This window comes from Urocampus carinirostris, chromosome 4, assembly GCF_059441175.1.
Source record: "Urocampus carinirostris isolate Australia breed hairy pipefish chromosome 4, RoL_Ucar_1.0, whole genome shotgun sequence".
In the NCBI taxonomy this organism is placed as follows: Eukaryota; Metazoa; Chordata; class Actinopteri; order Syngnathiformes; family Syngnathidae; genus Urocampus; species Urocampus carinirostris.
This window is the reverse complement of record NC_142352.1, coordinates 18,888,293-18,916,227: the sequence shown is the minus strand read 5'-3', so window position 1 is coordinate 18,916,227 and position 27,935 is coordinate 18,888,293. Positions and strand designations below refer to the sequence as shown.

The window sequence follows — 27,935 nt, the reverse complement described above, 5'->3', positions numbered from 1 at the left end:
ATGTGTGTTTTTAGGGCCGGGTTGGTACAGTGTACAATTTTATTCTCTTGTAAGAATGTATGTTATTACCAATAACATTTGCTCGTTTGGTTTATTTTCGTGAGAAAAATATTTGCTTCAGAGCTTTAAGTCATGTACTGCCATCGACAGGAGTCAACGTCATTGAATAATTTAATGGCAAAAGTGTCTTTGCTCCCCGTTGGCAGTGAGTCAAGCTCTTGATGAGTTCTTCAAAAGTGAACTTGAAAAATCAGGTTTTAGAATTAAAAGTATGTTAAAGAAGCTGTTTTAACGAGCATTACTCACATCTTAACATTATAAATGCCTATCTACACTTACACCTGAGCTTCATTTTCTAAGTGGATCACACATTCTCTTAAAAATATACAAACACACAAGCTTACAACATTCTTCAGCGACCGCAAGGGAAAAGATACAGAAACATAATTATCATCAAAGAAATCTCCTGCACAACTGAGAATTCCCTGCACTTTTTTTGCTACCATAATACATCTTGGGAAGCATAAGTAGCAATACACATAGATTTATACATTCATTTTTATCTAACAAACGAAAAATTTTCCGGCCTCTGCTCTCAACAATAGACGACAGAAAATAATTGATCGTAGCCACAACCGTGCATTACAATTTAGACAAAGGGGCCTTTTGTCAGTCCCTGCTTTCAGTAGTCAACCCGGCTGTATGAGTGCAGTTAATTTTGGGTAGAAATACAGTAAAAAAGAAAGAGAGCGCTCCTCCAGTCCCTACTTGAAGCAACATTAGCAATTAGCAATTGTGGCTGCACAAGTGCAGTTCACTTTTTGTTGGGCAGAAAAGCAAAAAAAAGCTGCCAGGTCTGGAAAAAATGCGCTCTTCTGACCCCGTTTGTAACAATAAGCCATATGGTATAATGAATTGCGATGCACTGAAGCCATGAAGTGTAAAGGGTGAAGTAACAAGGTATTACAGTATACTTAATTTATTTCAAAGCATAAAATGAAATAGTTGAATAGTTGTGTATGTTTTAAAATAAAACTAAAAAAACATGAATGGACCTTGTTTCCCCATGTTGTAATGTCAAAAGCATGTTAATTTAAAAAACAATTCTAAGAGATGATTTACATTTCACAGAGTGCATTTTAAAGCGCATTCTGGCTTGCACAGCATGTGGTCCGACTGAAAGGTCAAATGCTAACTGATCCAGGTTGTTAGGTCACAAAGGTTAAACTAGTCACTTAAGCACAGCAGTTGTGAGGTTACACACGGGGGGCGGGGTTTCATTGTGTGTTCCACCATTGTTATGTGTGAAATGTGTCTCTAGTCTGTGCCACTACACTGTTTCTATATGTCTTTAAATTATAAAAATATATAAATATATAAGAGCCAGCATGCATTCAGGACTAAAATACGGACCAAGTCAATGCAAAAAGTTTAAGCATCTTAGTACCTAGCCAGTCGTTGAACTTCTTGACCTCAGAGGGCAGGCCTAGCTCAGTGAAGTCACCCATGTGAAGTAGCACATCGCCGTAGGGCATCTGGATGCCGTCTGTACGCGAGTGCGTGTCCGATACGCACACAAATCTGGTGTGGCCGGCTGGTTTTGGAGTGTCGTAGGGAATTGGATCCACCCTGCAAGCACAGAGAATGACGGTAAAAAGGATGTATGGAGATTTTGTGAGACTCCTCTGTTTATAGGGCATCCATCGATCGACATATATATATATATATGGGCCAGTGTCCTGCAACCTCCTAATCAAGTGTTTTGACTGCTGAAGCTTGTTTACCTCGCAGACTGAATGCTATATGAGCACCCAATAAAGATGGAAGGGTCATTGACAAAAAAACAACAACACTTTTTTAAAGGAAAATGAAGGAAATTAACGTTTATGGCTGTTTACTTAATACCAACGGACGCAATAAAATGTACCACTATTTTTTAAGAGAAATCTGATCAGGAAATTTTGTTTTCTCGAATAAGTGCCGCTATGATTGTCATGTTTTGACAGAGTAAACTATGAACACAATACCAACATAAAATCTACAATGTATTTATTTATAATGTCCTTCAAAGTACAATTCACCATCACATACACCAAAGTGCATTTTTCCATTTATTTACATCTTTCAGGACAACATTCTGTTTTCTTTATTCAACATTTCTCCCTGGTACCGTAAAAAAAAAGTGTGATAATGAGATAAAATTGAATGTCTTTTCATATGTCATCCATATCACTTGTAGTCTAGTGCAGGGATCGGGAGCCTATGGCTCGCGAGCCATATATGGCTCTTTCTATGAGTAACAGTGGGTCAGAGACAAATTTGATTGCATGCAAATTTTCTCCATCTCGTTCAAAATTTGAGCCACTAATCCTGTTCGGATACACGCAAAGCCAAACCAAAGCTGAATTTCAAAGCAGTACTTCGCAGAATATTTAGGGCGCGTTTTTCACTACAATTTACAGTCAAATGTAATGATGAATCCACAGAACAAACTGTAAATATGCCAAAACACCGGTTATTTGATTGGGTTAGTGGGAGGGATGGGTGGAGCTATGCAAAAAGTGCAAGCACTCCCTCCCATCTCTCGCCCAACGCCATCTGCGCCAAAGGTAAGCACATCAAGCTCCCTGTTTGTAGAATGTTGTGACGTTTTTACAAAATAACTGCTTGCATCTCGTTTTGAAACCAATAAGTATGAAAAAAAAGGCTCTAAATAAGTTTAACCGATCTTGAGTAATTACAAGAAAGAGACAAGTTTAAAGTGGTATGTTTGTTGATTTTTGGGACACGGGCTCTGGCATTATTTTCTTTTCATAATTTTGATCAAATCATCAAAAATAAATGTGCTGAAGACTAAGCTATTGTCTGAGGTGCGGGTTTAGCAATTTAGTAAATTTGTCTCATAATATATGGTGTGGCTCTTTCCCAAAATAAAATTAATATATTTTGCTTTTATGGCTCTTTGAGTCAAAAAGGTTCCCGAACCCTGGTCTAGTGGCTAGAAATCAAGCAAAAAAGATTCACCTTCAAAATAATGTCCTTGAAAGAGAACAGAAAAACGGACAAAATCTGAAACCCAAAACCACTATGGTCTTAGGAGCACCATTTCTTGTGGCGTGTCTTGGGCAAATACAGTCTGGTGGCGACCATCCCTCTACAGGTCAACAAATCTTTACACCTGGTCTCAAACCGGGGACCTTTTGCGTGATGGGCAAATGTGCTAACCACTGCACTAAGAACACATTAAATTGGACAAGTTTAAAAAGAGACAGTGTGTATTATAGAGCACCAATATCCATTTAAAAAAATAATCAAAAAATGTTAATTTTAATATGAACATGCATTTTTTTTAAAAATCATAGGTGGAGACATTTATATTTATTCGTGATAAAAAAAACTCATCTCTGGGCCTGACATAGTTGCTGCTATGGGTATCCAAAAACTTCACGATAGGCTGGGCAAAAAAAAAAAAAAAAAAAAAAAAAAAACCCCAGAAAATAATGATGTCATTCGATCACCAAGTCTCCCTAGTTTGCATTCTTCCTTGTGTATTTAGCAATCGTTAGTACATGATTTTGCTGATTTTAATCATTTTAGTAATTCACTACAAAAAGCTTAAAAACGTAAAAAAAAAATGTTAAAATTAAAAAATGTGTTGAAATCAAAACACTGCACATTAACATTATTAGACAAAATGAATAACCTGTATTACTCCTTGAACCTTTACTGTCAATTATGCAACATAATAATGTAAGCTTTGAAAAGAAAACATCAAACTGGTGCAAGTTATCATATGTTAATGGACAATATGCAGAGATTCTTTTACAAAAAAAAAGTGTGCCTTGGCAAAAAAGGTTAGGAGACACTGTTGTAGCACACTCCACTGACAACAGAGTAATATATTACATGCAGCCAAGCAAAACATTTCATAGAAAGGTGACTATACAAGAGTGAAAAATGTGTCATTTGCCCTAGATGACAACCAACCATCGCGTTGATTGGTCCACAAAAGGAGGGCATTGGTTGCTTTGTGCCAGGACTTCTAAAGTGCTAGAGCATTAATGTCCTTTCCGTCCATTTTCCAAGAAAAAAAAACACTTAGACTGAAGTGTGCCTGGAATAAAATGATTTATTTCACGTTTTTTTTTCCCTTTGTTCAAGCAAGTAGACCCTTTTAAACGAAACCGAGGAAAAATAACATTTTTTTTATTATTAAAAGGAAAGAAAATCACAGTGAGCGTAATTGATGTCTGCAATGTGCAATGCGCCGGCACTCTGCCACCAGACCATTATTTCATTAGGAGGGATGTCACTCCGTAGACAACATCAGACACATAATCAACGCCGCCGTCTTTAAGCTGACAAGCGCATGTGTGTGCATGCAGGCAGTTAACATGGAAGCGAGCACAAACATGGCATGGAAATTGGCGACAAAAGGCTGATGAAATCAAAGGGCTGGAGCAGACGTGATTAGCAGAGATGGAAAGCAAACACCGCGACACAAAAGATTTTTTTTCTGCACGGGGAGAAGGGACGGCATTTTTGAGTGTCTAATCAGAGATCGTGTTTTTCTGTGGAGCAGAAGACGACGTGTTGAAGGGCGTCACGAATCGTTTTGAATCTGTTGTTGTTCTGTTTTTTGGGGTGAGCAGTCATCTGCTAAGACATGCCAATAGCGGTGCAAAAGAGGACAAACTGGCCGCCGTCTGTAGGGCTGTGAAGCAAATGTGCAGACTGTGGCTGATATCGGTGACAGTTTGAGTTTGGGGCACAAGCCATATTGTTAATGTTATAATAATTGTGAAAAAAAGGTTAACTTCATTGATTTTGCCTACTACTTGTTATTTTTGGAACTTAACCGCCACGTAAATAACAAGGATCCACTGTATTTACAATTTAAACACATTAAAGAAAGTCAAATCAATTTCGTTAAATGTGAATAGGGAATTTCGTAGTGTGTATTTTTTTTTCAATGTTTTTTAGCTATTCCTGTCTGCAGACAGTTACCAGTATAAAACAAAAAAGTTAAAGGATATACTAATTATGATAAAACAACAAAAACAGATTTAAAGCTTGTGTAAAAAAACAAAACAATAAAAACTAGAGTTGTAAATACTAACAACAAAACCTGCTAAGACTTCCTTACAATTTTCAATTTGTAAAGCTACCGAGGGGTAAAATCTGAAAAAAAAAAAAAAAAAAAAAAAACCTCAAAGTTTAATTTAAGATTTTTAGACTTACCTCTGAATCACAATTTGTGAACCCAAGTATGAGATAAGCAATATTTTTTTTCTGCTCCCTCAATTGAAAAACTCGTAAGTCGTGCATTGCTCATTCAGGGTGGTGATGGCTCACAAGACCGTGAAAAAGATCGTGCCTATGGATAGAAGTTTACATTCATATTTTATTTATTCATTATTTTTGTCCAATGTTGCTGCTAATTTCATTGCACTATTTTTCTAAAGACACTTAACTCAATTGCCCATTTATCGCAATATTTTAAATCCTTTCATCTTACTTTTCCTTTTGTTAGACAATCATCCTGGAGTGCAACGTCTAATCTCGTAAACACTGAACACTACGTCTTTATAAATGACAATAACAATTCTATTCTGTGTTCAATAGTTAAATCATAGAACCAGAGCATTGAAAGCATAAAAAGGTTATGCTATTTTCACTTGACTTTGCACAATAAATTAGTGGATGCACTCTAAAATACACACTGAGAAGCAGGCCAAGCCAGCCGAACAGCAAATCGTATTGGAGTGTTAGCTGCTGATTAGATTCGGTACTCTGTGGTGCTTGAACGCCATGCAGTTTTACAGGATTCAATATGAAAGATGAACGCAGAAGCTCCTATGATGATGAAACCCACTCATGCTGGATGAATCCTTAAAAAAAAAAAAAAAAACTGAAAAAATAGACATGTTCTGTTCCTCCTACTGTTTCAGAAATTTATTAAATACTAAAATTCAAGTTGATAGCATTCAAGAATAAACAGAGCAGTGTTAAACACTGAATGTGGCATAATAGTTTTGTTCAGTCTCAAAAAAAAAAACGGATCAAATAGCTACTCTTCAGCATTGACGTCTGATTGACAATAAGGTGAAGTCCTGCTGCTCTCAACAACCTCTTAAAAAGAACATTACCCTGCAACAGAAGGCCGGACGCATCTCAGCATGACGGTCTGAGTTAACATTTCTGTGCCTATAGAGGTGCATGAGACAAAACCTCCCGAAAAAGGTTTGTGGCTCCAGGAATGCTTGGACTATACAGAAATGTCAGGGAGATTTTTTTTAATGAAACTTAACTTTGTCCACAATACTAGCATTAGCTGCTAATAATTTAGCATCAACTATTTAAGTGCTGCTAGTGAAAAAAGTAAAGCAATTCGCTAATGCGGTTAAATAAATACGCAATAAATCTGGTCAGGGACTCTATTGGGCCTCTGAGATAATCTAAAGATTTTGGATTTATTGAAAATAACGATATTCTTGAGTTCTTTACAATATAATTGTTATATGAAAAAGACAGGTTGCGTTATTATTGAGCATTCACAACTTAAGTGAGTCTAGTAGCTAAAGAGACGCTAGCGACCAAAGCGAAGCTATTTGATAATGTGGCTAACGTTAGCAAAAAATATCAACCTAAACCAAGGCAAGGGACTGTTGGAGCAGAATTTGATCTAACGAGCTTACAATTTTTGGAAAATCACGCTCTTTATGAAGTCCAATAAAATTAAGCCTTGCTATAACGTTCACCTTTATTGTTACTTCACTGATAAGCTCCATGCACCGTGTTGCATTCGGATTGGCTATACAGTCCCTGTTTCTTCTCTACCTGTGCATTAATAAAGTTGTAGTTGAATAATTACATGTGTGTAAGATTTGTACTAAAAGGTCAGACTGTACAATTAAAAACTGTTTGAAAACATTAAAAACGTGAAAAAGAGAGCCGAACAGAAGGGATCATTGTTTTAGTTCCCTATATCAGCAGAAAAAACAAGGTGAGGGAGGTTTGTGAGAGCTAGCCGCTGTCTAGTAGTAGGATATTTAATTTGACTGAGCACACTTGCCTCCGTGGCCTCTAGAAAAAATTCACAAGCAAACAAGGTCAAAGTTCAGCAACAGCTCGCTCCTTATAGTGTGACATTAAACTGGCAGCAGATAAGGAGGTCGCAATCTCTGTCACTCCCGGAGTCGCCGAGCTCAATACAGAAGCCGCGTAAGCACTATGATTGATTGCATTGCTTCACCATGCGCAAGTTTTGCTGATAAGTCTGCAGAGGCTGTGCAGATCTGTCTCGCTCACATATTCCATATTTTGCATTTATGTGGAGTTTAGTCAGCTATAAATTCCTGGTCATGTAAAAATGGGGCTATAAAATGCTATCTTTTCATCAATCCTAAACTTTTTATGGAGACCTGCTTATTGCACTTCCGATTTTAAAACACGGAGTCTTCTTATGTTAATGGGGTCATCCTTCTAATGATTTCTTATCAATAAGACAAGCAACTTCTAAGGTCAAAGGGGGATGTGAAATAGACTGCTGATCAGGTGAAGCTGTCCCTTTTATGCATTGTCAGTTTTGTGAAAAAGAATGTATCTCCGAAATTTGAAAAAAAAAAAAAAAAAGTAAATTGCCCTTCTACTGGGTTACCCCAGGATTTTTCCATTCAAATGTAAGAGCTTTTCAAGACCACATTCAATAAAATTGAAGACCAATCTCGCACCTATTATGACATACGTACACGGTAGGCGGGTGCTGGGGTCAGTCACGGAACACTATGCACAATCTCATCTCATCTCATCAGCCGTACCGCTTATCCTCATTAGGGTCGCGGGGGGGCTGGAGCCCATCTCAGCCATCTCCGGGCAGTGGGCAGGGGACACCCTGAACTGGTTGCCAGCCAATCGCAGGGCACACGGGGACAGACAACTCATTCGCTCATTCACACCTAGGGACAATTTGGACCGGCCAATTCACCTGAAATGCATGTTTTTGGAACGTGGGAGGAAACCGGAGTGCCCGGAGGAAACCCACGCAAGCACGGGGAGAACATACAAACTCCGCACAGGAAGTCTGGAGCTGGATTTGAACCCACGACAGGTTCCCATGACATGAACTGTGCCGCACAAGCGCTAACCACTGCGCCGCCGTGCTGCCACTATGCACAATGCAAATCAGAGAAGTAGCGAAACCATGAAAAGTTATCAGCATTACAGCATGGGCTCACATTAAATGTATAGTTGCTTTCAAGTAGAAAAAAAAATCCCCCAAAATTATTTATTGCCAAATATTAGTGTTTTTTAAATCTTCCTAAACTAGAATTTTGGAGATATGTTTTCTTCTCATTCGGCAACAGCGATGATAAATCCAAACTTGTTCGCAATCTTATCAGATTTGTGGTGATTGAAACACAGAAAGAAAACTTCAATATAGAAAAACGTTCTGACTACGTTATTGGTTTTAGAGAAACGTCAATTTATAACTGACTGATGTTTTTCGTCCCCTTTGCTACTTTTTCCCCACTATAAGATATCATCTACAAAAATTGTATTGCCCAAAAACTTTGCAGCGTTCCTGTGTAGGATGGGTTACAGCTCAAAAGTTCCCGTCTGCTGTTGGTCTACGTCATATGAAATGCTGGTCTGTTATTGGTTTGTTTCATGGTATCTTGAAAATGAAAATGCACTGCATTTATACTCTATGATGTTAAAGGGAGAAACAAAAACAGGATAACCATGAAAACGAAGATGGCGATTGTCAAGTAATACGAGGAAGGTACTCAAATGCTACGCTCGCCAAGTTGCAGGCCGTAAGCAAATGACGATTGAAATTACTAAAAATGAGAAGGATAAGGACATCTTTAACGGACATGAAAACCCTCACAAGTGGAAGTTTTTAAATCACTTTCAATTGTAATCACTCTTGCTCTTCTGCATTCACCCACTACACCACTTGATCAGCACAAGTCATATTACAGCAAACGTAAATAAAAATAAAAAATACTTCAAAAGTATATTTATTTAAAATGATATTTAATATTATGGATGTAAATTACACATAAATAAAACTTACTATAAACAATGTTCTTATTTTAATGTTTTTATCTGGGGTACTGATGGTTCAGAGCTATTAACAATAAGTTCCTTTCACCCGCTTTACAGCAATTTCACTTTGCGATCCCCAAGTCAGAACAGATTAATGTTTTATCCCAAGGTCTACTGTATTATTTTTATCTTCATCCGCTGCTCAGACATGCAAATCATAACGAGTTCTTGTGAGAGGAGAAGCAAATCATGCACCAATGGACACACCTAAAAGTAATACTTCTTTGTTACAATGATGCAACATTATATGCAAAACTCAGCTTTCTATTTGTTCACAAGGCATCACAGTATGGAGCAACATGACTATGTGGTTTGTCATCTTTTATTGCATCCAATATAACAACAATTTAAATAGACTTATACGTTGGCACTGCATTTTTGTACCGCACTAACCAATTGACTATGCGGGGCTCCACTGCATAGACCGTATATTAGCCTTTCATTGACTTCAGACTTCCTTTATCACTTGTTCGCTGCATACATTAAATCACAATGTTCCCCTATTTCCAGCATCCATAACCTTTGCATCAATTCCCCTCCCCCTACGATAGACTCAGACCCAAAGATGCCGCTCACTCATCCACGCTGCAAAACCATTTCTCAGAATGAAGCGGAGAGCGCGCCTCTCTTATCTTCTGCGTTTCAGCTGTCTGCCTTAATTTAATAAACTTCAGAGGAACAAAATGAACACAGGAATAACGGATAGGGGGGTGGCACCAAGAAAATGGAATGCTGTAAAGGTAGGGGACGAGATTCAGCAAAACAAAAAGAAGCGATAAGATGAGAGAATAAGGTAGGTGATGGGTGATTACAATAATACAACAAATTGTAAAAATATTTACCCTGTCCTACTCTTTCTTCATTGTAAGGGTGGGCAATATAACAATTTTTGATCGTGAAGGACTTAAACAAGATTGTGATCAGAGAAAAATTGAAAGAGTCTCCGGAGCTAATGGTATTCTATTCCCGCAGTCCCTAGTCTGGATTTTGCTAGCACAGCCCCTAGCCACATTAGCAAATGGCATCGCTTTGGTGGGTAGCTTTGTTTAAGCAGTGTTTACATTACTTGTTTTCATTTAAAGAAGTTATGCTTCAATAATTCCAAAATACTCAGTATGTTAGCATGTCTATGTTGTCATATTAATTCAAGCAATTTGGTAAAAAAAAGGTCAAAAAGGGGAGTACAGAGATTCCTTGGTTTTTGTGGTTAATAAGGACCAGAACCACTCACAAAAAGTAAAAATCCGCCAAGTAGCGTCACACCTTCATAAAAGGCCCCAAAGGGCTAAGACTTACCTCGAGAGGACGTCATCACCGATTGAGAGTATACGACTGTGACAAAATAACAACTATAGATCTACAAATAATAACTCACAAGACATATTTGCAGTTGAATGTTATATTGTCATCATGCGAAATTTGAAGGAAATTGGAGGGCTTCTTCTCCTCAGTGTAAGGAAGCAATTTAGAGAGCGTCTGGCTATCTGAGTGCTAGCACAGAGTGTCCTCGAATTGAGTCAAGTCTCCGCGATAATTAAAATACAAGAGTCCTGAATGTAGCCGTTTCCCACAAGTTGTAGCTCCAGATCATTCGTTTAATGGCTAATGGATCTGGCTTTGGGGACCACCGAGGCTGCGCAGGCGTAGCTTGCGAGGGTTGTTATCTTAGCCATAGCAGTAGGCCGCAACTGCAGCCAGGCTATTACTTTCCCTTTTAACACTGCCTCAGTCAAATTACAGATGCGATAATCAGGAGAGCACCTCTTTGCTACATTTGGGTTACACTTAAGTTATAAGTTAATGGGAAATGTGACAAAAATGTTCGCATCAAATTGGGTGCAAACAAGCAAAGATAAATATAACATTGAAACAGGGCTGGGCAAACTACAGCCTGCTTTTTAATCAAGCCAACCCAACGAAAATAGTAAAAGTACAATGAAAATATATATGATGGTAAAAGGAACTACTTGTAAAAAGGTTGTTTTAATCCCTCTCCTGTGCCCAGTGTCCGACGGTATTTTATTTTTTGTGACTATAATTTTGTCACGCTGCGTCCTTGCTTGTTGACTTTGACAGAATATTTTCTCTGTTACAAAAAAAAATATCGTTGTAATATTGAAATATGTCACTGCTTATATTTAGTCATGATTGTATAATTTCTTCAATTTATGCCTTAATTTATTGAGACATTTTTTTTTTTTTACTTCAGTTTTGTTTACTTTGTAGCCAGATATGGCCTTGAGCACTGTAATATCAATACTTGTTAGTAGTGATTTAGACAAAGGCTCATTTCCAGGGGAATTCGTTTCCGATTTTGGACCACCTTTTTAGTATTAGAATGATGGGGAGCCATTTTAGACTTTGCACATGGGTTTACCGGCTATGTCAGTAAACATGTATTGGTTTTGAAGCTCATAATCAACTTTTCTCCTGACCATTGTGGGAGTTTACCATCCGCCTAATCCACAGCAACAAGATGTCACCCTGCTTTTCTCCATTTAGCCTTCCGTTACATCGTGATAGAGAGAAGCTCGTCCACAAATGTCATGTCTCCGCATTACGACACTAAAGACTCACTTTTTAAGCACCTCCCAGTTTTTTTTTTCAACTGGCCGATGTGTTGTTTGTCAGTAAATAGTTTTAAAAGTTGCTGTTCTGCGCTCGGCAGGCTACAGCTAACTCGATTGGAGTGAGAAAGTTTTTGAGAAGTCTTACAGCGGCAAGGCATCTGAAGCGATGCATTATGGTACCTGTAGTTTCTTATCTGCCGGGTCATTATAGTAGATGTATATAAAATGATTTCACGGGCCTAGATAATTATACGGCGGGCCGGGTGTTTCCGGCAAGCCCGGAGTTTGACCCGTATGGTCCAAGGCTATTTCTGTGACTACTTCATGCCTAAAAGATTGTGGAAATAAAACCTTTAACGGATCTGCTCATCCTTCCAGCCTTTTGAATATCTACCTTCTCGCTACCAGCAATCAAACAAACACACAGAAGAAGAAAAAGATGATTTACACTAGGTTTCAAATACCTGTCACAATAAGTACAATTGCCCCTGCCATACAATCAAAATGTTTTACAGACAAACCAAATACAGCTTTTCAACAACCAGACCTAAACAATGTCAACCATCACCACCCAGCACCAACATCTCCAATTTGACAACCCTTGTGCTATGCTACCAAAGCAGGTCGGGTGTGAACAAGGGGATGGACCTTTAGTCACGAAGACCCTTGCCACACTACAAGCATCAACGTTATTATCATAAAACCATTTGACTTTACTTCCCCACAGTTTGACTTTATATGAAATAATTCCTTTAGAGGTCATTCAAATGATCTGTATCTTGCCATGACATTTCCTTTTTAAATTTGGGTTACAAATTATGTTCGTGGTAATTCAGCAACCTAATACAAGCACTCCGAAGGCCACCCTGTTTCATTAGAGATGAAGAGGAGCACTTAATCATCACCCCACTAGAAAAGCACAAAATTACAAGGCTCAATAAATGTAGAGCTAACAGCAAGAGAAGTGGGCCATCCAAAACTAACCTATGGCCTTCCATTTTCACTCAATTGAAGGTTTAAAATAATAACAGTATGGTGAGCCTGTGAGTAGGCAGTGCATACAGACATTGAAAAACAATGAATAAAATCTAAAAGTTGTCACAAAGCAAGTATTCTGAGATAACTAGTAGACTTTTATAATGGAAGGCAATGACAAATATGTGAATTCAAATTCTTTTGTCAAAATACATACACTCTTAGATTTTGCATTGGAGTTTAGCCAGCTAAATATGTCTGAACACTGCAAAATTCCTTGTTTTGAGAAAAAATCCTTTAATCAGTTTTCACAATTAATTACACAAATTCTAAACGGGATCCCCTTATAAATTTGTTTGGATCGCTCCAATCAGGGCCCAGGAAACAGGGGATGGCCTCCAATTGGCTTGAGTGTCCTGGTGCTTGTAAAGTGACGCCATAATCCAGCAAAGTACATATTTGTCTGTGGAAACAATTAATCGAAAAAAATCTGCAGTGCACGGAGGACATGAAAGTTGAACTACAACCAGGGAATACTGTTCTCCATCTTAAGGGGCAAAAAAATAAAACGTTATATAGATCTCCAAAATAACAAAGATGCAAAATATAAAGATAATACTTGCTTTTTCCATCAGTTTTTCTTTTTAGTAGAGAATGATATAAAGTGCACTTGTCTCCTAAATGATGCAACTATATAAATTGGATGCCATTTGGAAGATAAAGGAAAAGCTTTAAAAGCAGGTAGGAACTATAAGATGACACATTTCTAATTATCTTTGCCAGAGGGCACACGAACAATGAGATGTAAAGATATGACCAGTTGTGAAAATAACATACACAAAGCAGAATTTGTTGTGTAGAAATCATTTAAAAATATTACCGCTATCGCCTTTCTAGGGGACGGATAATACAAATAAATTGGTTCAGACCTGTTGACAGTAAATGTTGCACCAGAGTGTTTGGTGTTAACAATGACATTTTTTATGAAAGGCAGCCATTCAGAGTAGGAGAATATTTCCATTAGAAAAATGATTCAGGAAACCATTGAAGCAAAACATCATCTCTTTTCAGCCCTTTTAAATTCATTGTAAAGGTGCATGGAATTAAGTTAACAGAATCCATTCATTTTAAATTGAAGGAATGCGATACGGTTGAGTACGCAAACCTGTAGGTAGTGTTAAGCCCCACGCAGATTTAAAGCCATCTGTGTGGTTTGTTTTGGCGTCAACACTCTTGGCTTCCAAGTTGTCTTAGTCACGTGTTTTCAGATCATGTGACCATTCGGTATGGCGAGTACAACAGAGTTAGATAGCGATTATAAAGACGAGCACATATTTACTACTGTGTTGAAAGAAAAGATGAATGAAGGCTGTCATCCAAAGTTGCAATTGTATACGACCAAATTGCATTTGCTTGTCATCATCCCTTGAAAATTAAAGGTAAATCCAATAATTAGACCCGGGGTGGCTAACCCGGTCCTGAAGAGCCGCACCTCCTGCATGTTTTGGGCGTTTCTCTGCTCTAACACAATGAAGCCAATTTCCAGGATGTTAGCAGGCTTTGGGAGAGCTTGATAACAATCTATGTGATTGGAATCACCTGTATTGGAGCAGAGAAAACTTCCAAAACATGCAGGACATGCGGCTCTCCAGGACCAGGTTAGCCACCCCTGGATTAGACAATGACTGAGGATACCGAAAGGAAAATGGAGCGTGTCCCTTTCCCTACTGTTCAATTGGGATGTTTAAATTGAGGTCTTTACAATTGTTGGTGAAGAAGTTGAAATTTTGTGAGTGCATTGGAAACATTGAAAAAGCGCCATCAAAACTGTTTAGCTCCAGTTAAAATGTAAATGACTAATGTTATTTATCCACCAAGAAGGGCATCTGAAATGTTTTCAGATGTCACTGAGGTATTTTGAATTAGAGAGCATGTATTGTGGAAAAGCGGAGCTTGCTGTTTTGCCCTGTGCCTGGGCTTTATACTTTGGAAAAAAAAAACATACCACTGTTCCGGAACCAAACTTGTTCGATCAGTGCATTATGAAGGAATCCAGCAACCACGTATCATTTAAAAAACATGTGCTGGTAATAGGATGTCGGTTGATGTGCAAATATTTAAACAAGCTCAGCAATGGAGATAAGTTCTGTTTGTATTGTTCCAATACATATACGGCAAGGATAGGCTGATTGAATCAATGGGATGCGCCGCTGTCAAAGATTTTGGCTGTCTGTCACTGTCTAAAAGGTGACAAATAATTGTCCTTTTAACCACTTAAAGAGAGAGTACTTTTCCATGTGTGCCTTTTCATTGATGATTAATCATCCAGTTCAGGGTGTCCCCTGGCGAATGCTCGAAGTAAGCTGGCTTGGGTTGCAGCACCCCCCGCAATCCTAGTGAGGATGAGTCGTGCAGAATATGGATGTGATGTGCATCACTATTATGAGTCCTGCAGGATATGGATGTGATGGGCATCAGTAGAGGAGATCCAAAAGTTGAATGATCACAGAGTTCATTTTGTATACGAAAGGATTTACATGAGAAATAAAGAAACGGTCTTCTCAAAATAATTTCTTTTAAAGTTTTTTATGGTTTTTTTCCCCGTTTGTCACAACCCTTTTTTTTTCGGTCAAAATATTTTAGGATTTTTACTTAATTATTTTTAATCAGTTTATCTAAATAGTTTTTCTTTGGTTTTACAATAAAAAAAAAATAAAGAGTTTTTTTTTCAGTAATTCAAAATACATTTTTGTTTTTTATGTACTCTTGCTTTTCAAAATATATATTTTTTCAGTTTTTCAAAATACTAATTTTATGTTTGGCCTTGGGGGTAGGACGCCCGCCCCGAGACTGGGAGGTTGCTGGTTCGAGCTTTGGCCAAAGACCAAACCCAAGACTTATAACATTGGTACCCATTGCCTCCCTGCTTGGCACTCGGCATTAGAGGTTGGAATTGGGGGTTTTGGTCACCTAATGACCCCCAACCATGTTGCAACACATCAGTTAGGTTCAGCGAGGGGACTGGGAATCCCCTCAATCTCCCGAAAAGAGTCAAAAATGTGAATGTGTTTTTGCCACCTTCCACTAGGGGGATATGGCTCCGGTGTGTGTGTGTGTATGTATATATATATATATATATATATATAAACTGTATATGAATATAATTTGATTTGGGTCGTGAACATAATGGACAGTTATTGTTATACTTGGGAGAAATTAGATAAGGTTGCACTATCAAACCAAATAAAAATGACTTGACTTAAGAATATTGTTTTTTGGAAAGGCAGTTTTGATACAACCCCAGAGTCATTAAAGGATATTCAGTTTGTACAAATAAAATTGTTTTAACGGTCTCTTCATAAACAGTTGAGTCTCTAAAGGACCTGTCCAATCATTACGTGTGAAAGAGGAAAAACAAGCATGGTAAATCTTGTGTATATTTCTGGAAAGGGTGTCCGTTAAAAAATGTGCCATTCATTAGCAGTTTTCACGCATATTTTCTTTTCCCAAGACCTAGAAACTAGGCGTGATTGTATCTCAACTTCCCACTTCAGTGACTAACAAACATAAGAAAGCATAACTGTGAAGCTTTGTTCACTGACCATTACTTTTTATCTTCTATGATTTTCTAAACTCTTAAAAAATATATTTCACTTTGTTAAACCTCAAAAAGAAATAAAACAAAAATCAAATTCAGTTTTTTTTTCACATCAGGTACTTTGCTTTTTAATGTGACCGTTTGTATTTTAGTCTTGCAGTCTGGTCCACATTCTACTCAAATTGGATTGGAAGCCATTAGTGTCCCAACTCGAAGCATATGTTCCAAGTTGTTGAGCATTTCATTTCACGAGACGATGGCGAAGGGGGGCTGAAGCAGGAAAAAAAAACACACACTCGCAGACACGCGCACACATCCAGTCTGCACAGAAAAATAAACCAGACCTGGATTGAGTCTGTCGCTCACTTCCAGACGCAGACAGACGTCCCATGATGCCGGGAATGACCATGAACTTCGGGGTCACATTACAAAGCATTTTTGCCACTGTGACATGCGTATTTTCATACCTAGTTCATAGAGCGATTCCTTTGGCATTGAACAAAAGCCGCTGCTGTACTCCATCACAAAATGTAAATACTCCCTCTAGGAAAGGAGGGTGGGGGGCATAAAAGCAGATTATATTTCAAAAGAGAAACGACCATCTCGTTTGGGTTTTTGTTCACCCGCCTTTTTTCTTTTAGCAACAACTTTATCTACAAATACTTTAGATGCACTGAAACCTTAAGAAAGTTGGATCATTATATCTCCAATATAAACAACCTTTTGCATTTCCAAAGCAGCATACGTATTCTTCTAAGCATTAAAAATGTCAGGAGGGTGGGGTGAATGTCTGCGTGTGAGATCCTGGGGATCCTTAGTATGTGTTTTTGGATGACAGGTTAAAACACTGCCGGCTCGGTGGAAGCCAGGAAACAGCCCAATACAGTTATCTAAACACATATCTTGAGTGAGGCCCCCTTGCCTCATCGCATCCCTTGGCAGCGTTAAGCTTCACTTTTGTAAAACTTGCAATGAACATTGAGATCAAATTTAGAAAAGGGATCTCAAACAACTGATATTTTGAATTCATTATTCCACCAATCATAGCAAGTTGTTCTGGTCCTGAGGCAGCAAAGCATCCCCAGACCATCACACTGCCACCCCTACACTTTACTGTTGACATGTTGTTTTGTCAAATGCTGTGCCATTTTCACGCCAGATATAACAGCTGCACACCTCCCAAAAAGTTCAATTTTTGACTAATCTGTCCATGTGCGAGATTAAAATTGGTTTGTTGACCTGAAACCCTTATAAGAGATACATTTGCAAAAAGGAAGGGGCCAAAAACTTTGTCACAGCACTTTAGATCGTGCGGGCAAAAAAAAAAAAAGTTCAGTGTGAATTGTACTTTATATGCAGTATTTGAAAGTCACTGTATTGGGCTGCCCACTCCCCTTGAAAGAAAAGACAGAAGAAAATTTGGAAATTATTGTACATCTGCCCTGAAATTTCATACCTTTCATAACGAAATAATTTGATACACATTAACTGATTGGAACTGCTTCATTTTTTTTGCAATGTAATCGTAAAATATTCTATTTGAATTGAAATGCAGAACGAGGTGCCGCAGTAGACAGGCCCGAGGAGTAGATGGTCATGACTGTTCAATTGAAGCTTGAAAGACGGTTGGATGCACCTTGCACGTAACTTTCGGGGAGTTTGTGCCTTTGAGCACAAACATGGTTTATCTACTTGACCTTGGTTATAAAACACAACGTCACTGTATTGACTGAATGACTTGTGCTGCTTTAAGCCACTGAGGTGCTGACTAAATATTATTTTACAATAAATCATTTTGCGAGAAGACATGTTAAAGTCGAAGGACTGTCAATACACATATTTGAATCAAAACAGTAATAATTGAGATTTTCTGTTCACATATTTGGATTCTTATGTCTTATTTACCTTGTCATTTTAATTATGATATTATTTATTTTCTTAGTATAGTTTTTTAGATATTATTTTATGTAGAAAAAATATTTGAAAAAAAAAAAGATAAGCGTGTTTATATCAGAGCTTTCCTTGTGGAAAACTGATGTATCCCATTTGTTTCCAGACCCTAGGTCCGGCAACCGCCAAATAAATCGAGTTTGAGACCCCTGATTTAAACGGTGCTTTTTTAACCCACATTTATAAAATACAGTGGAACCTCGGTTTTCGAACGCCTCTCAGTTCGAACAAATCAGTTCTAGACCAAAAATTTCGAGAAATTCTTGCTTTGCTTTTCGTTCAAAAAATCGGAGTTCGAACGCCGGTACGCTAGGGGGCGACGCTGAGCGGCGTACGAGTGTAGATTGACCCCACCCCTCGTGAAGAACTGTTGTCACGGCAACGCGCACTCCTTTTCTGTTTTCGTGTTTCAAAAGCGATGAAGGGAGTGTTTTAACCCCTAATTATGCCTCGGAAGAATGTTGGTGCAAGCACCAAAGTTGCTACAGGTGAAAAAAGAGGAGTAGTGCGTACAACTATTGCATTTAAGAAAGAAATAATAGCAAAATATGAAGAAGGTGTGCGAGTTTCCCTTCTTTCAGGAATACAGCATGGCTTCTGCTGACCGGTAAGAAATTCTATTCATAATTCTTTTCTCTATCCTTTAACCGCTCACCACTTGTTGTGGAGACCCGGGTGCTAAATGACGTGTAAACGACCTGATTTTTTTATTTTTACACGTTCATGTTAGCGTAATCTTTCGTACGGAAGATTACACTAACGCGAACATACGATTAGCCTGGGTTAGCTTTACGTTAAATATTCAAGATAAACATTCAGGGTGTTGGAACGGATTAAAACAATTTTACATTACTTTTAATGGGAAAAAAAGGCTTCGGTGATCGTACAAATAGGTTTTCGTACAAAGAAATGGAACGGCTTATGGTCGAGAACCGAGGTTCCACTGTATTCTAATGCATAAAAGTTAAGAGAGCCATTCAACAAACACAACAAATAAGCTTGTATCCCCCCACGCCATCCACAGTTTTGCCATCAATTGGGTCATAGCGGTTTTTCTTTATATCCATTCAAAAGTATGCTCAATTGCTGCGGCAATGCCTTTAAAAGGCGAATATGAAAAACGCAGCGACACCATAAGGAAACTGCAATGAACACTGTCATGTTTAATCTCAAAGGTACGGAACTAAACTCTCATGGGACATAAATTATGAGCGCAAGCTCAGACATCCCAGCAAAATGTGTCCTGTGCTGTCCGGCATGGTTAGCCTTAATTCAAATGGAAGTATTTGGCCTGATTTATTGCTGCCTTTGCCAACCATTTAAATGAACTGACATAACATAAACTGCTAGGTGACCTTGGCTCCTTTTCTACATTGGAAGCACCAAAGGGCGCAGTGCTGCCAGCCTTTTTCACACCTCACAGGAATCACAAAACAATGCAATCAGAGATGAAAGTAATTTTTCCCTTTGCAAACCTAAAATCTGTTATATTGACCTTATAAATACATTTTTTGTAAATGTCTATGGGGTGGTGGGTGTGTGAATCCTTTAACCACCCTGGACGCACCATTTCCTGTGGTCTGTCTTGAGCAAGTAGTCTGGTGGCACCCGTCCCTCAAAAGGCCAACAAATTGCACTGTATTTATTTTGAGCCCAATTCAAAGTATTGTTGTGCAAACTGAAAACAGAATAATCTGCAACCGATATACCAGTGTTTTCCAACCAAGCTTTTTTTCATCAACAAATCTCAAGACACAATGTCCATTGAAAATATTAGAAAGTTAATTTCACTAGGTGAACTTAAAAAACTTAAAATATTATGTTTCCTAAATTGAAAGTATTCAGTTTTGTGGTCACTGTGGCTCAGAAAGTAATACAAGTTATTCATTTTGGTAAATACATTTGCTGTTATTTGGGAATTTGACTATATGTTTGTCTGTTTTTCCAAGTTTTACATCATTTTAATCTCGTTTTTTTTCTAGAGAAATGACAAAAATGACAGTGAGAATGAGCAACAATCATCTGACAGTGGAACAAAATATGTTTTACTAGCTTCCAAATTATTTCATTTTGTAAAATAACAAAATAATTAAAATCAGCAAAATTATGTGCAAGATTTGAACTTGAGTTAATTTACATTATTGTTTGTAGAGCAATCTCAAACAAAAAACGTTATTTAATATATTTCCCTGTACTACCTCATGAGAAAATTAGCATATGAAAAGAAACACAAATATAGTTATCCGCTGCCACGTATTGATAAGAATGAATGTTACAGTTATGCTTATGATCAATGGGAGAAAGCAAAGATACATGCGTTTTTGCAATGATAAAATTAGGCAATTTCCGGCTGCACAGTCAACAAGGTCTTACGGCACACTGGTTTAAAAACATTGCAATATACTTTCAGCATATTAAAATATAGCTTTAGAAACACATTTTTAATTGAAAACAAAATAGTCTACCGGATTTATTTGTATATAACCCAGATTTTAAATTAAATCAATCATGGTGCGCATATTCATCATTTGTCAATAACAAAGCTAAGTATGAGCTGAGAAAATGTAAAACAAAGTTTTACACCCATTCTTAATAAAAAATTAGGAGTGTGCGTTATTCACGAGGGCACGTTATACACCAATAAATACTGTAAATTTAAGTAATGCATTGTGGCTACATGCAATTTGTCTAAATATAAGTCAAAAAAATATTGCGTCAGTAAAAACAAGTGTGACTTTCAGTCTTTGTTTGTCCAAGCACTAGTTTACCAAAAAATAACACATTTAGAGGAAGTAAAAGTAATTCATGCACTTACATGTGGACGTGTGGCGGTTGAAAGCGGCTCTGGTTGATGTTGTAGTGCGTGAAGGCTTGTGTGGGGTTGGAGCTGTACTCGTCCACCGTGATGGTCGCTTTGCCATGAGCCATCCTTTCGACGTGTGGACATGAGACAACGTTTGTTCACCGAGATCCTGCAGCCACGCGTGCAGCGGACATCCTTTGGTGCGGCTCACCGAAAGCCCACGAAGTCACCTACAGCAAATACCCGTCTCGCCGAACTGACGGCTGTGACAAGAACAGAAAAAAACTATAGCCACATGTTGCAATCAGAGGGGAAAAAAAAACTGACTCACAGTGAAGGAAAAACCTAAAAATAAATAAATCATTTTCTTACCATTTCTTAACTATAGTGATTAGTTGCATCTTAGAAGTAAGCATTGCATTACAGTATCTAACGATAATTATTTGAAGACGTCTAAAACACTTTGAGGAAATAAAACAAAAGGAAAAGAATGGAAGGACTCGTATAACACTTGTCAGAAGCTTGGCATTTTGCTACAATAAAAGGTAAAGAATTGCACTATAAGGAAACTCCATATACAGGATTGTCTCAATACCAGTGTGAAAATGCACATATTGTATTATAAATGTATTCTGTTTAATGTTTTTATCCTTTCGCACATGTTTAACACTTTAATTTGTTTTACTTGCACTGAAAGGAGAAGTCATCAAATGTATTTATACTTGTATGACGACAATAAAAGACGTTCATTTATTGAATTAGTTAGAATATTGTGATGAAGTTATTCCGTTTTGGTAAAGCATTTAAAAACCAAAAATGTCACACATTTTGGATTCATTTCAAATCAACTAAAGTATTACAAGCATTATATTATTTTAATATTGGCAATTATGGCTTACAGCCTACTGATATACTTTTTCACGATATTCTAATATTTTGAGATGGGATATTTGAGTTTTTGCCTGAATCAGCAATATTAAAACGATGAAACACTCACAATATTTCAGTTGATTTGTACTCAGTTGGAATCTATGGCATTTTTGTTTTTTTAAACTTTGATAACAGAAAATAAGGAACTTTTGTTTACTATATTGTAGTAAGTAAGAAATGCAGTACAGTAATAAAACAATAATCCATTTAAGACTTTTAACACACTTTTATTAAATAAAACAAAAAGGGAAGGGTAACAAGACTTCCAAACACTTGTTAGTAGTCTGTATTCTTTTTGGTAAAAAAGCAATGCAATACAAGTATATTGTTTGTATGGGAAATGTAAATATTGTGATATAGTTATTTTTCAGAAATCAATTAAAGAATATTCTGGATTCATTACAAATCAACTGAAATATTGTAGCCTTTTATTATTTAAATATTTCTGATTACAGGCCACAGCTTACTTTTATACTTTTTTATGACATTGTAATATTTGGAGATGGGATATTTAAGAGTTCGTCATAATCAGCGATAACAATAAAATACTTGCAATATTTCAGGTAAATGATAATGATTCCAGAATGTATGAACTGTTTGTGTTTTCTAATTGTATTAGAGAAAATAAGGAACTTAGTCACAATATTCTATTATGTTTTAAATTGTCCTGCAATGCAGTACAGTGTGTAACTGTAATTCTTAAGACTTCTAATACATACATGAAATAAAACGGAAAAAAAAAATACTTGTCAGTACTCTTTAAAACCAGCAAATTGTTGCTCTACAAAAATGTTTTTACAAAAATTATATTAATTAAGTCCAGTCCGAAACCACCACTCTGTAAATATTTTTTATCTTAATTTTCTATTTTAAGTCTTTATTACTTAATTATAAAGGACTGCCACTTCAATCTGATTGTAAACAATGTACACTACATTGTAAACAATGACAATAAAGACAATTAAATGGTAAATGGTCTGCATTTATATAGCGCTTTTAAAGTCAAGTGCTTTACAATGTGCTTCACACTCACCCATTCAGACATACACAGGCAACCTGATGGCAGTGGCAGCCACGCAAAGCGTCTACTTGCTTATCGGGGGCTATAGGGGTTCACGTTCTTGCCCAAGGACACTTCAACATTTAACTCAGAGGAACCAAGAATCACACGTGCGACCTACGGTTCAGAGCCGAGCTCTTTGCCTCCTGAGCTACTGCAACAATTCTATTCTATGTATTTATAAATCAACCTGTTGCCATTCAAAAAACAAATAAGTGTGTTTTAAATCCATTTTAAAACCTTTTTTGTTAAAAACAAAAACCAAGAAATGTTAACACAGACCACCTGAGTTCAAAAACCTTCTCTTGTCCCTCTAAAAAAATCCCCTGTTGCATTGAATGCCATTTGGGAAAGCTCTCAAATATTCTTGCATAACTGTAACAGTTTTGAAAGAAGCCAAAATTAATTATTAACCTCTATGAAAAAGAAAGCATCTAAAAGCATGTCAGTGCATCTTCAGCACTCACTCAGCCAATGCGCCAGTTGTCGTCTGCTTGGACCCTGAGCCTTCTCCTTCCTGTCTGACCTCCCTGACTGGTCGTAAAGTGCCCGCTTCGGGTTTTGACATGCGTTTTATAACACAGCCCCTGATGCATACACATCAGTATTAGAGGGGTGGGCAAAATATAAAAATAAGGTTGCGATTGATTTATAGTGTCTCGTCTTTTTGGAGGTGATATAGACAGCTCCAAAGTCGATTTAATGCTTGTATGTTGTTGATGAACTTATAGCAAACTGTGTGCCATTTGTACCTATTCCAAATTCATAATAAACATAATAGTATGTCATTAATTCAGAAGCGACCAAAGGTTTGTGTTTTATGGTTTAAGTAGGTCAGGAATAAAAATTTTAAAAATATATTGATTTTTTTTTTGTCTAATCCCACGTGGATGCATAAAACAGGAATTGACTTCAATAATATGTAACGGTTTGGATGAAATGTAATTTTAGCACCGTTATTTGGCTCATATTTAAACAACTGTTCAATGAGTGCTTAATTTCATTGAAGAAAAACTGACTTGTTCCACTTTAAGAGATTTCAACATCTTTCAAAAGTGCAGTCATTTACAAATAATATCGGTGTAACAACTGATACACCTCATTACAAAAAAAAGGATAAAAATTACTTGAGTGACACAATTTAACGTGAAACAAGCACATAGAACTGAAAAAATATACTGTATTGCATCTGTGTAAGAAAACATGTAATGCAAAGTGAAATTGGTGTATAACAGGAAAAAAAACCATGGTAAATCGTGTATTTAAATTGTATTCTTATTTTTACGTAGTGTTGCATTATTTTCCGATCCACTTACAACTTATTATTATAATAACTTATGTCAGCACACAAGCACTACTTTGTAAATACATTTTTTTCTTTAAAGTATTCTGTTACACGTTAACGCTGTACTGCCGTGTCTAATTTTCAGTGAACAATCCTGAATATGTTGTAATCAAAGGCAATTCTATTTGATTTGCAATGCAATTATTTTGTGATGTTAAAATTAAGAAACATTAATTTTACATAAGCATTGTAATATCACATTTGCATAACCAGATCAGTTTAAATCAGGGTCTTATCGATTCAGGGAAGTAGTATTCCTATCCAGCCCAAGAATTTAGGATATTATAATGTAAGAAAGCTGAATGACAATCTGTCAAACACAAGCGAAGCTTTTTGTAATTTGAACCCAATAATATACTTTTCCCTTGCATACAAACTGTACTGCAAAAAAATTATATTTTTGGCAAATTACGTAAAGCTGTTTCAATCAAGCCTTCTGTTTCAAGTAATTCCTATTCTTGAGCATTACAATACCAAGTTTGCATAGTCAAAACCAGGTCAAGTCATATTAATTTGTACAGCCCTTAATCACAGAAAGTCTCCAAGAGCTGCACAGACCACCGTTACAACGTATTCTGATCTGAAACCTACATGAAGTCAAACGATTGTCCTGATTGATCAAGGAAAATAGTATTGAACCTCAGCCCTAGTATTTACTGTAAGTATTTGATTTTTTTAAATTATTTATGCAAAGGAGATAAATGACTGGCAAATACAGCTTTTTGTCATTAGAGGCATTTACATATTGGTACTTAACCCTTGCATATAAAACAGTTTTTTCCAAATTACAAAACTAAAATGTGAAAACTATGCTGAAAATAAAAAGTTACACGATAACAAACTTACATAATTTTAAACTACATAAAGTCGAACTAGTGTCCTCATTAAGGAAATTAGTGTTGATAGTATTTGTATTTGAATAATTTAAAGAAGTAAAGGACCGTTTGGCAATTATGGCTTTTTGTCATTAGAACCATTGACCTGCGTACTTTTAATTTGCATATAAAGCAGTATTTTCAAAACTACAAGCTAAAATGAACAAAAGATGCTGAAGATAAACATATTTTGCATGGTAATTAAATTGAGAATGACATTTTCGGCAATTAAGGTCAAATTCCATCATATCTCCCGTTTAAATACACTGCTATTCAATTAAAACGCATGCTTGATAAAAACAAATTCTAAAAATAATAACTATTTATAAATATAAGATCATCAAAAATGTGTGCATATGAAATGCATAGACAATTAAATATATATATTTATATATATTATACATATATTAAAGCGAAAAAGTGCGCGCCTAGCGGCTCCAACTATCTCCACGTTTTACGGCTACCGTAGCAGCGACTAGCCGTCTAGCCTAGCCTGCTAAACCTTCCCCGGCAGTCTCGATGTGGGTATTCGGTCAACTCGGAGCTCCGCGCTCGATTGTGTGTCCGTATAGCGTCAAGCCCAAAGCCGCATCGTCTTCAACTTTCCGCTCGGAAACCACCCGAAAAAAAACGCACAAAAAAGGAGGGGTGAAAGCGGATAAAATTGACCCTTTCCGTCAGGCACCGCGCGGAACACACTCGCGTTGTATCGCTCCCGTTGTATTTCTTTCAACGGCGAGAGGAAAAGATTCGCTACCTTTGTGGCTCGTTATTTTATCCCGTTGCCGCTGGAAGAGCGTCGGGTCGGGGTCGCCCTCTACTCGGCGGAGAGGCAAGAGTCCATGCGGCGGTAGAAGAAGAGCGAGGCGGGATAAAGCTTGGTGGTGGTCCGGACTGGCGAAGGTATCGTGCAGGTAAGGGCAGAACCTTCGACCCGGTGGGACCTCGGCTGGCTTCTGTGTGAGGGAAAAGCGAGCGAGGGGGGAGGCAGACGAGGGACGCCGACGGGGGGGAGAGGGAGTCGGAAGAGGGAGTCAGGAGAGGCTCCCGCCGACGGCGCGGAGTGTAGTGAATCCGAGTTGCCGCTGGGGTCAGAGAGCAGAAAGAGCAGAAGAGAGCACAACCCCCAGCCACCTCCCGTGCGCGCGCCCTCATAGGCGGGCACGCGCGCAACCTTGCGCGGGCGGGAGGGGGCTAACCAGCGCGGGATCGTTCGCCCTCCTCCGCTCTTCGTGCTGCTTTCACGTGCAGTCGAAAATTATCGTTTCCAGTTGATACTGTAGGTTAGTGGTTTTAAATTTTGAACGCAGATTTGAGAAGGAAATCAAATGTTTCAGAGATGAAGTGTTTGAGGAGTATGTTGGGAGTTACAAGATTGGATAGATTGAGAAATGAAATTGTGAGAGACAGAACTGGAGTGGTAGTTGAGCTGAGCAAGAGTGTGGATAAGAGAGTACAGTGGAACCTCGATTCTCGACCATAATCCGTTCCAGAACCCTGTTCGAAAACCGATTTGTTCGATCACAGAAATCATTCTACCCATTAAAGATAATGTAAATCGTTTTAATCTGTTCCAACACTCGGAATGTTTAGCTTGAATGTTTAACGTAAACTTAAAGCTAACCCAGGCTAATCGTACATTCGCGTTATAGTAATCTTCCGTACGAAAGATTACGCTAACATGAACGTGTAAAAAAATAAAAAAAAGGATAAAGAGAAGAATTATGAATAGGATTTCTTACCTTTGTGGTGGTCAGCAGGAGGCGCAAGTGGAGTAGTTGTACGCACTACTTTTCTTTTTTCACCTGTAGCAACTTTGCTGCTTGCACTGACTTTCTTCTGAGGCATAATAAGGGGCTAAAACACCCGTACGCCGCTCAGCATCGCACCCTAGCGTACGCTTTCACGCATTAATTGATTCAATATGGCGGAGCCCCTGTTCGGCTGCGGCTACATCGGCTCGCTACAGTTTTTTACACTTCGGCCATAAGACCCAGTCTTCGACTCAGTTTTGACGGCGCACAAAGTCGGCTCGAACTGCAGATTAATATACGATCGCAGTTTTTTTTGCCGGATATGCGATCATCCATACATCAAGCGCTCGGTGCTATGACCACTCAGGAGTGTTTATTCGCCACTGACTGCTATGTCAACAAGATCCAGTGGCCTACAAAGCAGCGAAGCAGAGTGGCAAGACAGCGTCGTGACCGGACAAGGAAGCGAGGTTGTCGGGCCGGGCTAACAGCTAGGCTAAAGGCTAAACCCTTCAAAAAGCCTCTCCCATCCACTTTCCTCTCCAACGTTCGCTCTCTGGACAATAAACCGGACCATTTAACAACTGGAAGTGGCATCGTACCACGAGATGACGAACTGCTGCGCTAAAATTCTGACAAAGACATGGTTAATCTTATCTATCCCGGCTGACGCTCAAGGAAACTGTGCGGGTCGGATGTATCGACATTTCGTTCTGTATACACGTGTACACGAATGACAATAAAGTAAATCTGAATCTGAATCTGAATTACCGGTGTTCGAACTCCGATTTTTTGACCTAACAGCGAAGCAAGAATTTCTCGAAATTTTTGGTCGATTTGTTCGAACTGACAGACGTTCGAAAACCGAGGTTCCACTGTACTCGGTTGGTTTGGACACATGTATAGGATGGATGAGGAGCGAATGTTGAAGAGGTAGAGCGCTCATCTTGGGATCAAGAGA

General features: G+C 37.9%; 1 protein-coding gene across 1 annotated transcript in view; it reads right to left on the bottom strand.

Moving 5' to 3' along the window:
• The window catches only part of mpped2a (metallophosphoesterase domain containing 2a), a 72,885-nt gene extending 46,500 nt beyond the window's left edge, over positions 1 to 26,385 (bottom strand). Inside the window, exons 1-3 of the mRNA XM_088333841.1 lie at positions 25,978 to 26,385; positions 21,023 to 21,273; positions 1,448 to 1,629 (exon numbers count right to left, since the gene is read on the bottom strand). Coding sequence (XP_088189967.1) covers positions 1,448 to 1,629; positions 21,023 to 21,135 — 295 coding nt within the window. The 5' untranslated portion in view covers positions 21,136 to 21,273; positions 25,978 to 26,385. The remainder of the gene's footprint in view (positions 1 to 1,447; positions 1,630 to 21,022; positions 21,274 to 25,977) is intronic.
• Positions 26,386 to 27,935: the final 1,550 nt, after the last annotated feature.